Raw genomic sequence first — 16,081 nt, 5'->3', positions numbered from 1 at the left:
TTGGGGTTGGTAGAGCACAATGTTTTCCTTCAGCTGCTCGCGATGCACCATGTGGCGAGAGCACAGCCTGCAAGGGGAAGGGCTGCGTGGGTGGATGCTCTGGGGATGCCTGCTCTGGTGGGGATTAGCTTAAACCTCCCGTTTGCGTTCCTCGGCGTTGAATTATTTCTGCAGCGCCCCGTGGGGCGGCTGCCTTGGGCCGTTTGATTGGGGTATGGGGCGGCTTGGGAGCTCAGAAAGAGGGGAACACGCAGGGAAGAGCTGGGGATTTGCATTGGCTTTTCTCTGGGCATCAGCTTTGAAACGCTGGGCACCGCATTGGCGTTGCTGGGTCTGTCTGCAGCGCCAGCTCAACCTTCTCCTCCAGCCCGGACTTGTTTGCCATCCACGCTGACTCAAGCCTACGTGGATCCGGGCTCAGCCCAGCGCTGGAGCGCGTGGCCGAGGGGTCATGGCGAGGAACCGCATGGCCTGGATGGACGAAATGCAGGTGAGGCTGAGTGTAAAAAGCCCCATTTGACACCGATGTGCTGAGTGTGGTGTTTTGATAGCGTGGACGTGTCGAGTCATCTCCCCAGGCCAGGCTGGGCTCATGGAGGCAGCTCTGTGAATGAGGGCTGGGATTATCTGCTCTGTCTCCCGTGTGCAGTCAGATGACCAGACCCTTCGAAATGGATTTGATAGCCTTAATCGGTTTAATATGAACTTTGTTATCCCCACAGATAAATGTTATTCCTCTCCCACAATAGCTGCTGGTCTGTTTTGCTCACGATCAGGCTGTGCTGCAGCTGCTGTCGGGAAGGGGCTCCCAGGCTTTCCCCCTTATTTTGGGGGCAGCAGCTCTTGTGTGTCCCAGGAGAACAGGGGTCCGGCACGCTTGCTTGTCCATGCTGTTGCCAGACCAGTAAAGACGGTGGAAGCGCGTCCCGGTCCTCCCAGCAGCACCACACAGGTGAGTTTTCTTTCTTGGAGAGCTCGTGGCTGTCGATGAGGACACAGCTTTGTATTTATGCAGCGCCAGGACCAGCATCGCTGCCGTGATTTGCTTTGCGAGGAAGACTCTGGTTTGTGTTGTGTTTCTGTTCAAAGGACTCACGTCAGGGACCCTCCTGGTGAGGGTCACACCAGCCCTGGCGCCGGCACATGTTCAGCTCCTGTTCCTCCAGCTCTGGCCTCCTGCAGGAGCGACAAACAATGCGAAATTCCCGGCCAGGACTCACTGAGAAAGTTGTTGTGGCCTCAGGTTTCAGGCTGCTGTCAGTGCCGAGAGGTTTGGGGATGGGGAGCGACACTTGGCTCCATCTGCCCGCCGCTAATCCCCAGACAAACGCAGCTCTTCCATCTGTGCAGCCGCAGCCAGCGAGCCCATCACACCAGCCACTTAATCTAAATGGCTTTGGCCAAAGATAAGGTCATTAATTACACTGGGATTAGAAAACAGTCCAGGCCTGGCGTGGCTTGGCTTGCCATCAGTTAAAGTCCTCAGTGCCCTGGCCTGGCTGAGCGTTTGGGGGTGTTCAGGTGGAGAAGAGAAGCTCCGGGGAGACTTTATCACACCTTTCTGTACTTAAAAGGAGCCCATAAGAAAGATGGGGACAGACTTTTGAGCAGACCCTGTTGCAATAGGACAAGGAGTGATGGTTTTAAACTAAAGGAGGGAGATTCAGGCTGGACTTGAGGAGGAATTGTTGCCCTGAGGGTGGTGAGAGCCTGGCCCAGGTTGGCCAGAGAGGTGGTGGATGAACCATCCCTGGAGACATCCCAGGCCAGGCTGGACGGGGCTCTGAGCACCCTGAGCTGGTGAAGATGTCCCTGCTCACAGCAGGGGGGGCACTGGGGGACATTTGAAGGTCCCTTCCCAGAGAGGTGACGGATTCCCCGCCGATACCCCGGCCACAGTTCACAGGGGTTGCGGAGAAGCGGTGTTGCAAGAGCCTGAAAATGAAAGGAGCTGTTGGCCGGGTTGTGCAACACCGTGCGCGTCCCGCGGGAGTTCGGTGGCTTTGGCGGCAAAGCCCGGGCATGCACGGCCAAATCCTGGCACCAGGCCTGGGAAATGCCGGTATCCAAAAGGTGGGGGGATGCCGGGTCTCCCCCTCTCTTTGTCCCCTTCTTGTGCTGCCTGTGATCCCCTGGGGCAGCCGTGGCCAGGGGGTGCTGGGGGGTGCGGGGCCATGTGGGGCTGTGGTGGGCAGATGGGTGTCCCCACACTGGGGACAAACCAGTGGGGGGGTCGGGAGCTCAGGGCGCTGTGGGACCCTCCAGCACGCCCCAGAGGCAATGGTCATTACCCACTGCACAGGTGGGGAAACTGAGGCACGGGGACCCTGCCAGAGCATGCTGCCAGCCCACGGGAGGGCTCTGGGGTGCTGGTGTCACACGGGGTGCCCATCGGCAGCGCGGGGGGGCCGTGTGGGGCAGCTGGGGGGGCTGGCAGTGCAGCAGCTGCCCATGGCGGGAAAAGTGGCGGGAGGGAAAGCGCCGGGGGGGCGGCGGGACAACAACCCCGGGCGGGGACTTGGCCCTGTGCCCCGAGAGCCTGGCCAGGCGGGGGGAGCGCTGGGGTGTCCCTGAGGGGGGTGACACAGCCCCGGCCGCGGGCTGGCACAGGGCCCTGCGCTGCGGGGTGCACGTCGGGGGGTCCCCAAGCTCGGGGGGTTGCGGGTGGGGGCTGAGGGCCAGAGGGTCCCCTGTGGTGGGGCTGGCAGGAGCTGGGGGGGGGCCACTAGGGCGGCTTTGTCACGGTGTCACAGGGCCATCTGCTGGCTAAGGGACGGGCCCCGTGGCAGCCGCCATGGCCTCCAGCAGCTCCCAGTGCTCCCAGTCTGCAGCTGCTGGGGCAGGAGGGTGCCCTGGATGGGCTGGATGGGGAGCAGCTGGGGGGGCACCCCACCTTGGGGGGCCATCCTGGGGACCAGCCCTTGGCTGTAGTGCCCCTGAAGGCTCCCAGTCAGCAGCAGTGTCAGAGTGGCTGGGAGATGGGTCCCCAGGGTGTCACAGGGCGGGATGTGGTCCCTGGGGGATTCAGTCCCTGCGGTGTCACAGATCGGGTCTTTGGGGGGCTCAGTCCCTGGGGTGTCACAGATCGGGTCTTTGGGGGGCTTCAGTCCCTGGGGTGTCACAGATCGGGTCTTTGGGGGGCTTCAGTCCCTGGGGTGTCACAGCCCCAGGTGCCACCAGCCGGTGCGGTGCAGGTTGGGACACGGCAGAGATGACCCCGCTCCAGCCACGAACAGATTAAATGTCATTTTATTTCACACCCCCCACAAAAAAATGTAGAAAAGAAGAGGTGAGTGGAGATTTTGCTGCTCGTATTAAAAATCTCCCAGGTGTGACTGAGCCGTTTCCACCACTTCATGCGGATCCACAGGGATGTTTGTTCCTCCTCCGGGTGCTCAGGGACGTGGATGGGGCAAGGGTGACACCCACCCCTTACCCCCTCCCCAAGGTGTCCCCGGTGCTGTCACTGGCCCCATCAGCACATCCCTACCTGTCTCCATCCTGCCCGGCCCCAGCACCCCCAGCGCGGTGTCCCCGTGGTACCACTAGCACCTTGTGTCCAATAATTAGGCGCTGATTTGGGGTGGGAAGCGGGGGGAAGGAGCATGTTGAGGGGCGGCCTTGGGCCATTTTGATCTTTTGTTGTTGTTGCGTTTCTATGTATTCCTCATTGTCCCTTTTCCCTCTGTACAAAATGAGCGGAATGGTCATGGGTGTAGGTGACGCGGTGACGGTGCGCGGGGTCGGGCCGGCTCCGGTGCCCCCCCCGCGCTCACTGCAGCAGGGCCCGGATCTGTTTGGACGTGGTGTCGTCGTTGAGGTGCCGAGTGGTGTACCTGGGCGGAGAGGGGACTGTCACACTGTCACCCTGCAGCACCCCGACCCGCTCTGTCACCGTCACCCCACAGCGCCATCAAGGATGCCACGTCCCCCGCCGTGTCCCCCAAACCCTGGCTCACCTCAGAGCGTTCAGGAGCCCCTCGGTGCTGGTCGAAGGTTGGTCTTTCAAGACTTTGATGCAGCCTTTCATCTGGAGGGGGAGTGAGAGAGGCAGTGAGCACCCAGACCTACCACAGGGGTCGATCCCCTTCCTCCCCATCCTCCTCCTCACTGCTTGGTAGGGGATGAATTCCCCTCTGGACCAGCTCAGAGATGTCCCCACAGGGGACATTCCAGGCATCACTGCTATGCTGGGATGGGTGAGATGGGTGGGACGGGTGTTCTCCTCCGCCATGGCCACTCACATCAATCTTAGAGGTCTTGGCGAAGGCCCCCACGGGGTGGACGTGGTCGTAGAGGATGATGACGCCGACCATCACCCGCATGCAGAAAAGGAGGGTCTCAGTGTTGGTGAAGCGGCTCCGGTACTCCCTGTGCCGGGAGAGGGGCTGGCTGAGCCCTGGGGGTTGGCACAGGGTCCACCGAAATGTCCCCCTGTGTGGGGGGTACTCACGGGGTCTCCAGCATCACCCTGCAGACACAGGCCATGGTGCTCAGGCAGTCGGTTGTGTCCTCGATCGGGAGCGTCTTGTTCTGAAACCCAACAGGTCCCGGCTGCCACGTCCTCCCTGACCCCACATGATGCCCGAGGGGGTTCCCCCCCACCCCGAGGGTCCCCCTGGCCTCGCTCACCTCTGAAACAAACTTGGTGGTGGCATTGCTGAGCGTTTTGAGCATGGGGGTGGCTTCGGCGTAGAAGAGAGACATCCTGTTGGCCATCTCATTGTTCACCTCGCTCTCCGCATCCAGCTGTGGGGGACAATGGGGACTGTTGGGGTGACTGACCCCCCCCAGGCCATCCCTGGATTGGGGGGCCAGCACCGTTCCCTCACCTGCAGGTTGTTGATGCGATTTCGGCTGATGGTCCTTCTGTAGTAGCTGAAGTCGTTCTGGATGGCGGGGTTGGTCATCTGGCAGGGGGGTCTGGCATTAGGGTTGGGGTAGGGAGGCCACGGGGGAGCCTTGGGCATCCCGTACTTGCTCACGGCTTTTGCATAGTCCCAGTTTAGGAATGCCACGGGTCCCCACAGCCCCTGTCCCACCCAGGGGGAACATGGGGAGGTACCTTGAGCTCGTCAAAGCTGAGAGTGAAGTGCAGGATCTCTGCAAACTGCTTGGCTAAGGCTTGTTCCCGCTCGAGGTGCTGGGTCGGGGCGTACGGGGGGCTGGTGAGGGCCTCCAGCAGGCTCCGCAGGGCGTTCTCTGCAGACAAAGCACTGCTGGTCCCCCCTGCTCCCCGCACCTCCCCAACCCCACCTGGGAAACTGAGGCACGGGGCGGCACCTGAGCACAGCCCATGGCCAGTGCTCCCCAAACCCTGCCCTGCTCCTGCACCTGAGGAGGGATGCAGGGCAACGGGGGGATGCGGGGCAATGGGGGGATGCAGGGCAACGGGGGGATGCGGGGCAATGGGGGGATGCGGGGCAACAGGGGGATGTGGGCTCGGGGTGCTCACCCAGCCTCAGGGAGAACTCGTAGAATCGCTTCAGCTTGGCGACAAGCGGGCAGACGGCGCTCCAAGCCCGCTCCTGCAGCCGCAGGTCCCCGGGGTTTTGGATGGCCTGTGGGGACGAGATCAGCGGCGTTGTCCTGAGCCACAGCGGCTTGGGGGGCAGCAGGCGCCAGGGGCTGCACCCACCTCTCGGATCTCCTGCCCGGCGCCCGTGTAGGACTGCAGCTCGGCCAGCACGGCCTGCGCCTCCTCCAGCACGGCGTTCACCTGGTTCCACACCGCCGTCTCGGCCTCCGTCGGCTGCGCATCTGCAGGGCAGCGCCCCGGGGAGAGAAACCCGGAGGGCTCTGAGCGGGACCCCGGGGTGGCGAGAGCCTGGGTGGGGTGTCAGCACCCCGACCCCCGGCTCTCCCGCCAGCCCGCAGCCCTTCCTGCTGGGTTTTGTCCCCCCGGGTCGGTCTCCTTGCCCAAATTTGAGCTAAGCCATGGTGGGGGGGGGTCAGGCGGGGGGTGTCCTGGCTGCCTTGCGACCGTTGTCCTGCAGCCCCAATAGGCTGTAAATTGCCCCAGGGAAGAGATGTGGAGTGATAGCTCCTGTCCCACCGGCCCTGGTCCCCCCCTCCCCGGGGAGACCCCCGGGTGGAGAAGGTGCGGTGGGGGAAGGACATCGGGGATGGCTGCGATGGGATGGGTGACAGGGTACGAGAACTCAAAAATGGCGTGGATGTGGAGCTCAGAATTAAGTACAAAATGGACTTTAACTAAAATAAAAAGGAAAATAAAAATCCCATCTCACTTTCAAAGTCAAGGAAAAAATTAGGGCCTTGGTCAAGTTCGTTATAAGTCAACACTTTAAGAAGGTTCCCCATGTGAAACCTGCAAGAGAAGAAACAAGAGGAAAAGCAGCGTGATGGGGAGGTGGTGCGTGGGGAAGAGGTGCCGGGGGGGGCAGGAGCCGGCGGCGGCCGGAGCCCCCATGTCCTCCCCCCGCTGCTCCAGGGGGGCTCGGGGCACTCCCGGCCCCGGCTGCAGCCTCTTCCCCCCTCGATGGCGATGAGCGCTGGCGGATGGGGTGATGGAGAGGAAGGAGCGAAGGGAGGAGAGAGCCTCTGGGCTCCGGCGAGGAGGGCGAGGTGCTGAGTGAGTCCCCAGAGTCTCGGCTATGGGTGTCCCCCCTCTAGCTGGGGGGTCCTAGGGAGCCCCATAGCCCTGTCCCCATGCGGGGGCTGCAGAGGGGGCTGGAGGCGGGTGGAGGTTGTTGCTGTCCTAAAGGATGTATGAGGAGCCCAGAAGGTCCCTCACTGTGGGAACGGGGTGGCTGTGTGACCCCAGCCCCCCAACCCAGCCCCACAGCCCAGCCCTGGCTGTTTCGGCTATGCCAGTGCCGGGGACAATGTCTCTGTCCCCGCCGGGGCGAGCGGTTGCTGCTGCACTATTTCTAACCCCCTTGCTCTGAGCTCTGCCCCAGGAGGAGGATGGGGCAGAGGGAGGAAGCGGGGGCACAGAGCCGCGCTGGGTCTGGCACCCTGCCTTGGTGGCCGTCACCTCCTGTACGCCCCCCTGTCCAGCCTGGGAGGTCCCCAATCACGCTCTCCTGTCCCAGTTGGCCCAGGCCGGTGAGAAGCTGGGGTGGGGGGACCTGGGTCCCTGTCCCACAGGTGCAGGATGTGACCCCTGCGTCACCCCTCCCAGAACCTCAGGCAGCACAGATCCTTCCCTCCTCCTCCCCTGGCATCCAGGCTGTCCCTGCCATGGTGGGGGACATGCCACACGGCCTCCTAGTGCCACCGACTGTTCCTGAAGTCCCCATGGGCAGGCACATATCCTGCATCCCTGTCACTTGCCCAGGAACATTTCCCTGTGCTTTCAGGTGGGGTATCTCCTCGTGTCCCACTCCCCTGCCCCACTCAGCCCTTTGTGGGACACAGCCAGGGCTGCCCCAGCCACCTGGGGATACCGGGGCTGCTTGGGGACACTGTGCCTGTCCCAATAGAGCAGCCTCGGTGGCAGTCCCGGGCCCCTCCCCACGCCCACCCTGCTCATGGGACTTACTTTCAAAATCCAGGAAAAAATGAGGACAGTTTTCTAAATCTTTGCCCAATACCTTTATCAGGTTGCCCATGGCCAGCAGACCTGAGCAAGAGAAACAGAACAGAGTGGAACAGCACCGGTGCCACCGGCCCGATGCTCCAGCACACCCAAGCCCCCAAGCACCTACCTGCACCCATCCCACCAGGCTCCGCAGCCCACGGCCCCAGCCCACACCCCCTGGCTGGGACTCGGGGTGTAAGCTCTGTTGAAATGCATTGGGGAGGGAAGCGGTGTGGGGGTTTGTGAGTGTTGCTGCTTCCTGTGGGTGCCCCTGGCTGCGTCGCCCCCCAAAACGCCCCGGTTCCCCCAGCCCAGCCCCAATGCAAAGACGGGGGCTGTCCCAGGTGACCCCTGTGAGGCTGCGCCGCTTCCCCTGGGTGACAGCGCTGGGCATGCCCACGGAGAGGGAAAGAGCCCAAGTGGGATTTCTGCCCCACTGACCCCGTTTGGGGGTCTGGTACCCACGCCAGAGCATCCCACCCACCCCACAGCCACGGGTCCTTACCTCAGTGCCTGGTGCGGTGGCTATGGTGGGATCAGGGGCTGTGCCACCCCCCTGGGTCACTTCATGGGCCAGCAGGGACCTGCAGGCGGGAGGATGAGCTCTGAGCTCACCTGGGGGGTGACAGTGGGACACTGGGTCCCCCCACGCTGGCTCGCAGCTCTGCACATCCCCACCAGCCTTCACCTGGTTTGCTTCAATCATTTTATTATTGACAGAAGCCGCTCGGAGCTTCCCCGGGCTGCCGCGCTCTCCACCATGTCACCGGGCACTGCACCCCTCGGGGAAACCTGCCGGCCTGGGGACAGCCCTGGGTGCTGGGGGGACTCTGGGGTTCCCGGGGCAGCCCCAGGGGTGTGAGATTCACATCCGCTCTGCTCAGGCATTTGCAGAAACGCCGTGACCGGTGTCCTCGCGCCCGTGCCGCGGTTGTCCTTGATGGGCGACTCGGGGCTGGGATTTGTCACCGCTGAACTCTGCCTGTGCCCAGGGAGGGGCATGGATGGGTCCCCGTGGTCCCCAGCATGGGGACACCCCGGCATGAGGCCTGAGCTGTGGTTTGGGGGTTGGGTGACCCCCCCAGCCACACCCGAGGTGGCCCGGGTTTTGTCTTTCCCTGCAGTGGCCTCCCAGCACCCCAGCCCTGCTCAGCACCCGCTCCTCTCTCTGCTCCCCATGAGCATCCTGCCCCAAGGGGAACCCACGGTGGGTGTCGCCTCCATGGGGACATCCCAGCTGACGGGGAGAACCACCCCCCACGCTCCAGGCAGGGCTGAATCCTGCACCCAGGAGCATCGCTCTCCCCCAGGAGCAGCAAAGCCCATGGATCTGTCTGTCCCTGTGTCAGCCAGGGCTGTTTTGCGGCTGTGTCCCTTTGCATCACCATGGGCACCGCAGCCTGGTGCAGCACCGCACCCACAGCCAGAGGCTGGTTGCCCCTTCCCCTTGGCTTGGTTCTGCACCCCACAGCCCCCCCTGCCCACTGGGTGCCCACCGACTGCTGGGCTGGTGCCCACTGTCACCACCAAGCCTCCCCTGCCACTGTCCCCAGCCCTGGCCGCGCTGGCATCGCTGCAGCCGCTGCAGGGTTGGACGCGCGGTGCCTGGAGGATTTTTTGGGGGGGGGGACATTATCCAGATGCTGCCCCAGAATTAGCCAGGGCACCCTCAGCCCTGCCCAGCGTGGGGTTGGGGCTTCCCAGGGCCATCACCCCCCACACTTTGGGGACATCCCTGGCTGGAGGGAGGCAAGAGGCTGAGCCCCCCCGAGCGGGGGTGCCGGGGGCCTGGCTACGGCTGCGGGCGAGCAGCAGGATTTACCGCAGGGCTGCCAGGGAGCAGAGCCGCAGCACCCAGGCGGCACCGGGAGCACCCAGCCATGCACCCGCACCCACCCGGGGACACCGCGGGGCTGCAGCATCCCGGGGGGACACACTCTGCACACACCCCATCACTCCCAGTCCTGGGGGCACCAGGCTGGGGGTGCAAAGGAAGAGGGGCTCTCGCGAGGGGCTGCTGCCAGTTTGGGTCCCAAAGGGAGGCAGCCAGCGGCTCCCACAGCCCCCCCTCCGCTCTCAGGCCTGGTGACATCCCTGTCCCTGTCCCCCAGTGCTCACCGTGGCGGTGGGGAGCTCGAGGCGTGGGCAGGCGGTGGCCGCGGCCGAGCGTCTGCGGATGCCGCCGGAACGCGGGGTGCTGGGGACGAGCCCCCGCCGCGTGCGTGAGCCGCCCTGCGCCAGCTGCCGAATGCACCACAAAGACCACCATGGCCCCCCCGCCCCACGCCACTGGTGACGGTGACGTCTCAAGTGTGAGGGAGACGGGGACGCTTAACCCCCTGCGTGCCGAGGCGCAAACCTCTGCAGCCTGCCGGGATCAGGGCTCTGCGTCCCACCGGGGTGCTGCTCTTGGGTTTTGGGGGACATGGTGACACCGCCTGGGTGCCTGACCCCCCCTGGCAGAGCCAGTCTGGCTCAGCCTGGCAGCCCATCCTCAGCAGGGAGAAGGAAGCCCCACGCTTTTATTCCCCCCGTCCCAGCTCATGGATGGCACTTCTGCCCAGCGTATCACTGGGAAATGGGGGATTTGGAGGGGTCGCACTGTCCCCAAGGTCCCCCCCACTGGGCACAGCCCCCCAGGCTGTGCCAGTGCAGCCCGTAGCCGCTGGGGGAAGCTGCAGTCCTTTGCATTCAGCAGCGTCGCTGGCTAATGAGATTTTTTCGGAAGCTGCGAGGCCCCGGCAGCTCAGCACCCCAGGGCAGGGGGCTGGGGTGACACTGTGCAGGGGTGGGGACCAACGGGCTGTCACAGAGCCAGCGCTGTCTGCAGACCCGGTCCCCCCCGGTGCCCCCTCCACAGTCCCAATGTCCGGTTTGAGCCTGGGCTCACGTCAGGGTTTGGGGTGCCCCGATCTGGGTGCTGGGCTCTGCCGGGTGCTCCAGCCCAGGTACTCAGGGCCACCAGTGCCACCAGCCCTGCATGACCCTGGGCATTTCCCCAGCATGGGGACTCGGGGTGTTGCAGCCCCAAGAAGCTGGACACCCCCGTACCCCGCAGCTGCCCTTGACCCCATCCCTGGAGGGTTCCTGTCGCACCCCCGGCCTGGCGCTTCCCCATCTCTTCCAGCCACCCCTTGCCCCTTCAGCACACCCTGTTCCATGAGCTGAGCTGTGCCGGTCCCAGCTCTGGCAGCCATGCTACTTCAGATAAGCCCTCATTAATTTTTCAGTCCCCCTGTGCACCCTGAGCACAGGCAGTTTGCAGCGGCACTAATTGATGTCTTCTCTACTTAAGTAAGTAAGAACCAGCAGTGGGTTGCCCAGCTGGTGCAGGGGGGGCTCATCCTCCCCTGCTCTTGGGGAGGCTCATGGAGAGGCTTTGGGGCCAAACGGGAGCCACCTGCCTGGTGGAGGCTGCTGGAGTGACCTGAAAACCACGGGGCTGAATGAGCCCAGCGTGGGTGGGGACCCGGCCCTGGACAGGGGCATGGCGCAGGGATGCCATGTCTACCCAGGGAGGGGTCCCAGCCGTCCTGGCCTGGGGTGGGCGGGTGCTGGATCCCTGCAGCCCTGCTGTGTATAACACAGCTGCAAATATTTGTGTCTTTTTGTAAACCAGCCCTCTCTCACCTCCGGTTGGGGCAGTTTCCAGCCACCTCCACAGTGAGGGTGGGTGCACCCCAGAGCAGGGCTGGTCTGGGGGGATGCTGAGCCATGGGGAAGGGCAGAGCACCCCATGGCACCCCACAGACTGGATGGGGACCAACCGTAGCTGGATGGAGACATCACGCTGGGCTCAGTGACCGCCAGCTGCAAGGGGTGCTGCGGACAGGCCCGGGTGGCACCAGGATCACAGCAGGATGGCCAAGGTCACTGGGAAAAGCTGCCAGCGATCACCATGGAAACGCTCCATGTTTGGTTCTGGAGATCAGAGTTCTGGAGATTGGAGAGGTTTTCTCAGCCCTTTCTTGCTCTTCAGCCACGGCTCTGTCCAGCCAGGAGGACCAAGGTGTGTCCGAGTGTCCCCTCCATGCACGCAGTATGGGCCCTGCTGGTGTCTGCCAGCCCCCAAATGCACCAAGGGGATGCTTCGGGATCAACCACCAACAGGAAGAGCAGCCAGAGGTGGGTGATCAGGGCAGGGGGAGGAGGAGGAAGCACCGAAAGCAGCAACAGAGAGTGGCAGAACGGGCAGAGAGTGCAGGGGTCTCTGCTCAAGGTTGGGGACCAGGCAGTCACCTCCGGGCAGGCAGAGCTGGCAGCATCCCTGGTGCTGAACCTGCATCCCGCCCCGCATCCCGGTCCCAGCATCCCACCCCGCATCCCGGTCCCAGCATCCCACCCCGCATCCCAGTCCCGGCATCTTTCCTGCATCCCGGTCCCCGCCGCCCCCCCGCATCCCCTCTATATTTCCCTCCAGCATCCCTCAGTATCCCAGTCCCTGTTTCCCTCCCAGCATCCCAGTACCCTCCCAGTATCCCACCTCTCCCCCCCGCCGCGGCCCCACCCTGCTGATTGACAGCTCTCCCAGCCAACAGGCGGGCGTTGCCGCGGGGGGGGCCGGGCGGCCCGCAGTTACAAGAGAGGCGGGAGCGGTGCGGGCAGAGCCGGCCGGTTGAACCGCGGCCCCTCCGGTAGCGGCCCTGCAGAACCGCCGCCTGCCCGCGCCGTACGACAGGTAAGGACCGCCGGAGCCGCTCCCCCCTGGGGCTGGGAGCCGGTTCGCCGGTGCGGAGCTGCCGTTGGGGCAGGTGCTCGGAGTCGGTTGTAGCGGTTGTGGGGGCCGGTGTCGCGGAGCTGCCCCTCGGGTGGGCAGAGCAGCCCCTGCACCTGCGGATGCTGCTGCTCCCAGCCCGGCCACCCCATCCATTCCGTGGGCTGGGTCCTGTGCCCTTTCCCTTCTCCCTCCCCGGGTGCTGGAGGATTGGTGCCCTGTGCTGCCCAGGGTGCAGACCCCACTCTGTCCTGTTTTGGGACCAACAGCCAGTGATTGATAATGATATTTGTGCTTTGAGACGAGCAGTTTGTGTCAAGTGTGTGGTGGCCCTGCTGGCTCCAGCAGCTGTCCCTGCTGTCCCTGCCCTGGTGTGGCCTTTGCCAGGTCATGCTTGGAAAAGGGAGTCGAGCTCTGTGGACCAAAGGATGCTCTTCCTGACTCCTGGCCTCTTAGAGGGCTTCACTTGCAGGACAATGTGTGTTGTTTCTAGCAAAGGTCGTTGTTGCTGTTTCCTCCAGAGCTGCCCCTTGTGCAGGTGAGAGGCTCCATCCACCTGCCAGTGTGGTGGTGGGAGATGTGGGAGGACACGAGCAGGGGACATGGTGGGGATTGATTGGTAGCTGCAGGTTAGAGCCGGACTGTGGAGCTGGGAGGGCTCACGTGGCTCTGCAGCCAAGCTGGGGATCGCTGGAGGAGCGTTGTGCTCCGTGGGCGTCCGGATGCTTCCTCGGCTCTGGCTGCCGAGGGGTGGTGGGTTAAGTGCTGCCGCGGCAGACGGTGACAGATGCTGGTGGGATGATGGGGCAGGAAGTAGCCTCTGCCTGCGGGATTAGCTGGGAACAAGGATGGCTGGGAGCTTGAGGAGCCCTGCAAGCTGGGGGAGGCTTGTGCCCACCCCAGGGTACCCCCATGTCCCCTGAGCCCACATGGCCAGGAAATCAGATGCTTGGAAGAGAGATAGCGTTTGGTTGGGCTCCAGGTGAACTTCTACTCAACTTTCTCTATGGAGAGAGAAGCTCCAGGAACTCTGGGCGAACCATCTGCTGCTCGGGCTGAGTGGCGCCGGCAGCCAAGGCTGCGTGGGAGCGGGCACGGCGTGTATCCGAGCAGCTCCGCGTCCTGCCCACGCAGCTGCAGGCTTGCCAGAGCTCCAGCATGCCGCTCCGCAGGCAGCAGAGCCGTCTTCACCGGGGCTGGCCGGGCCATCGCCGCCACCGGCTGGATGCGGCAAGTCGGGTGGTGCCAGGGGGTTTTCACTGCTTTAATGGGAGACTCGGTAACCTCTTCTTTGTCCCATCCTTACAGAGGGCAGCTGGGCATCATGGTCTGGTAAAGGCCATGTGAGGAGGAGTTCTGGGTCTTCAGTTGTTTTTTGAGTGTTTTTTTGTAGCCCAAAGGGAGCCAGCCTAGGAAATGGGGGCCTCAAGTTGCGCCAGGGGAGGTTGAGGTTGGATTTAGGAACAATTTCTTCCCCAAAGGGCTGTGGGGCATTGGAACAGGCTGCCCTGGGCAGTGCTGGAGTCACCATCCCTGGAGGGTTGGACAGACACACAGATGACGTTCTCAGGGACATGGGTCAGTGCCAGGGGTGGGTTAATGGTTGGACTTCATGATATTGATGATGGAGCAGGGCCTGGGAGCACCAGCCCTCGCTGTGCCCGATGTGAAGGAGCCATGTGGTGTTTTCCCTCCCAGGGGCAGCCATGGGCAAGCAGAACAGCAAGCTGGCCCCGGAGATGCTGGAGGATTTGGTGAGGAACACGGAGTTCAGCGAGCAGGAGCTGAAGCAGTGGTACAAGGGCTTCCTCAAGGACTGTCCCTCCGGTATCCTCAACCTGGAGGAGTTCCAGCAGCTCTACATCAAGGTGGGCTCTGGATGGGGTGCTGAGTGATGCCTACGGGGCTGGAGGACCCTGCTTCTGCCAGGGCAAGGGTGCTGCTTTGGGTGCAGCTTCTGCACTGAGCTCCTCCTCCCTGTTTTGATCTCTCTCTTCTATCCACCCTGCAGTTTTTCCCTTATGGAGATGCCTCCAAGTTTGCTCAGCACGCTTTCCGCACCTTTGACAAGAACAGTGATGGGACCATCGACTTCAGGGAGTTCATCTGTGCCCTGTCTGTCACCTCCAGGGGCACCTTCGAGCAGAAACTCAACTGGGCCTTTGAGATGTACGACCTGGATGGGGATGGCAAGATCACACGCTTAGAGATGCTGGAGATCATTGAGGTATCGGTGCTTAAAATCAGCAGGGATAGCTTGCTTTTTCCAGACTTTTCACAACTATTGGGTCCCTTTTGGCACAAAATAATGAGTTTTCCTGCCCAGAGCCTTGTCCAAAAGGTACCCTGTATGTACCTGGTTGTAGTTGTGAAGCAGCACAGCTTGGACCAGCAGCTAACTGGGTCCCAGCAGAGCAGCAATCCTGTCCCTGCCTTGTGCTGGGACCTTCTGCCCATCCAGCATTCCCACTCTGGTACTTTGCTCCTCTTCTTGCTCCAGGCCATTTACAAGATGGTGGGGACTGTGATCATGATGAGGATGAACCAAGACGGGCTGACACCTCAGGAGCGTGTTGACAAGATCTTCGCAAAGATGGACAAGGACAAGGATGACCAGATCACCCTGGAGGAGTTCAAGGAGGCAGCAAAGAGTGACCCCTCCATCGTCCTCCTCCTGCAGTGCGACATGCAGAAATAAAGCCCTGGGGCTCATCGCTGGACTGGCTGCACCAGCCTCTGCCCCCCATGGTGGTTTCATCCTCATTTGCTGCTCAGTCTCCCTGTTCCCACTTGATGTGAGCCACATTCCATTCCTCCTGCTGCCCATCTGCCTCCGCTCCCGGCTGTGTCCTGGGCAGCCCACAGGCTGTAGCTCTCCCTTGATGGGTAGAGCCTGTTCTGGATATTGCCTGCTTGAGGTCACCCCCAAATCAACCCTCTCCCATCCTGGAGCTGGACTCCCTGCAGCCGATGGCAAGTGTCCTGCTTCCCCAGGGCCAACTGTCCCCACATCCCTGCTGCTTTCTCCTTGCTTTCCCCCACTGCTCTACCCAGCCCATTTCCTGATCCCCCTGTCATTGCTTGTGATGCCTCCAGGGAGGCTGAGAACTCCCAGGTCCTGGCCCTGGTCTCTCCTTCACTGGAGAATGGCCAGAGTTGCTCAGGGGAACCATAGGGGACAGCAGAAGTGTTCAAGGCCACCTGGATGTGTGGCCAGAGTCTGACCCAGAAGCCACCTTCTACCCCATGACCCATGTGAGCTGGCAGACCAAGCAGGTGACGTCCACGAATGGGTGACCTCCACAAGCGAGTGATGTCCACGAGCTGGTGACCTCCACAACAGCCTTGGCAGCATCTTGGATGCTTTGCGGAGTTTCTGGTCTTCTTGGATATTGAGGTGGTGCCTGGGGTTCCAAATTGAGGGCAGGGGCTGCTCGACTCCTCCTTGGGGTGAGGTCGGGAGTGTTGTGGTGCTACCGATGGGTCCTGGGTTGGGGCTGTGGAGAGGTGCGGATGGGTCCTGTACTTGCTGAGCCTCCTGACAAGGCTCTGAGGCCACAAGAAACATGTCTGTCTCCTTACTCCCCCACCATCCCAGCCTGCTGTCTCCATCCCTCCTGCCCCAGGACAGGAATATTGTCACGGATCAGTATTTAGCCTGCACGTTGTGGTGTTGATGACTGTAATACCTGTTAGGAGATAGTGAAGCTGTTATCTATTTTTTTAATGGAAAAATAAACTGTCCCCCATGTGTGGTGTTTCCCCTGAATGGCTTATTGGGGAGGGGGGCAGCAGGCTGCTGCAGTTGTGGGGCAGGTGAGGTG

General features: G+C 62.5%; 2 protein-coding genes and 1 long non-coding RNA gene across 9 annotated transcripts; 2 read left to right on the top strand and 1 right to left on the bottom strand.

Annotated features, from left to right (window-relative positions):
• The first annotated feature begins 19 nt into the window (after positions 1–19).
• Positions 20–3,335, top strand: LOC135576431 (uncharacterized). Its single transcript, XR_010468167.1, has 2 exons — positions 20–490; positions 723–3,335. It is a non-coding gene; the product is annotated as an uncharacterized LOC135576431 (long non-coding RNA).
• Positions 3,234–9,844, bottom strand: LOC102086253 (CYFIP-related Rac1 interactor A-like). Of its 6 annotated transcripts, none has more exons than XM_065041743.1 (13): positions 9,662–9,844; positions 8,049–8,127; positions 7,505–7,585; positions 6,249–6,328; positions 5,639–5,799; positions 5,456–5,561; positions 5,066–5,202; positions 4,833–4,910; positions 4,633–4,749; positions 4,454–4,533; positions 4,245–4,371; positions 3,960–4,030; positions 3,234–3,836 (listed from the first exon to the last, which is right to left on the bottom strand). In XM_065041743.1, exons 4-13 carry the CDS (start codon positions 6,319–6,321, stop codon positions 3,773–3,775), a joined length of 1,014 nt encoding a protein of 337 aa, XP_064897815.1. In that variant the 5' UTR covers positions 6,322–6,328; positions 7,505–7,585; positions 8,049–8,127; positions 9,662–9,844; the 3' UTR covers positions 3,234–3,772. The 6 variants fall into 6 exon arrangements, with proteins under 6 accessions (XP_064897815.1, XP_064897818.1, XP_064897817.1 ...); XM_065041746.1 differs by having other exon boundaries at positions 5,639–5,760; positions 9,662–9,843; XM_065041745.1 differs by lacking the exon at positions 6,249–6,328.
• Positions 9,845–12,064: 2,220 nt separating this feature from the next.
• On the top strand, positions 12,065–16,018 carry HPCAL4 (hippocalcin like 4). Of its 2 annotated transcripts, none has more exons than XM_065041772.1 (4): positions 12,065–12,221; positions 13,956–14,125; positions 14,269–14,484; positions 14,758–16,018. In XM_065041772.1, the coding sequence occupies exons 2-4, from the start codon at positions 13,964–13,966 to the stop codon at positions 14,953–14,955; spliced, it is 576 nt and encodes a 191-aa protein (XP_064897844.1). In that variant the 5' UTR covers positions 12,065–12,221; positions 13,956–13,963; the 3' UTR covers positions 14,956–16,018. The 2 variants fall into 2 exon arrangements, with proteins under 2 accessions (XP_064897844.1, XP_064897846.1); XM_065041774.1 differs by lacking the exon at positions 12,065–12,221 and adding an exon at positions 12,564–12,795.
• The last annotated feature ends 63 nt before the right edge of the window (positions 16,019–16,081 follow it).

Source organism: Columba livia, chromosome 26 (genome assembly GCF_036013475.1).
Source record: "Columba livia isolate bColLiv1 breed racing homer chromosome 26, bColLiv1.pat.W.v2, whole genome shotgun sequence".
Taxonomy (NCBI): Eukaryota; Metazoa; Chordata; class Aves; order Columbiformes; family Columbidae; genus Columba; species Columba livia.
Note: the sequence above shows the minus strand (reverse complement) of the source record. Positions and strands in the feature narration are given on the sequence as shown.

Excerpts from the sequence above, each read along its gene's own strand:
- LOC102086253 (XM_065041743.1), bottom strand. The coding sequence starts at position 6,321 with ATGGGGAACCTTCTTAAAGTGTTGACTTATAACGAACTTGACCAAGGC. Across the intron at positions 4,750-4,832 it reads ATCGCATCAACAACCTGCAG|CTGGATGCGGAGAGCGAGGT; the intron begins GTGAGGGAACGG and ends TGTCCCCCACAG. Across the intron at positions 4,372-4,453 it reads AGGGTGATGCTGGAGACCCC|GGAGTACCGGAGCCGCTTCA; the intron begins GTGAGTACCCCC and ends CTCCCGGCACAG.
- HPCAL4 (XM_065041772.1), top strand. The coding sequence starts at position 13,964 with ATGGGCAAGCAGAACAGCAAGCTGGCCCCGGAGATGCTGGAGGATTTG. Across the intron at positions 14,126-14,268 it reads TCCAGCAGCTCTACATCAAG|TTTTTCCCTTATGGAGATGC; the intron begins GTGGGCTCTGGA and ends TCCACCCTGCAG. Across the intron at positions 14,485-14,757 it reads AGATGCTGGAGATCATTGAG|GCCATTTACAAGATGGTGGG; the intron begins GTATCGGTGCTT and ends TTCTTGCTCCAG.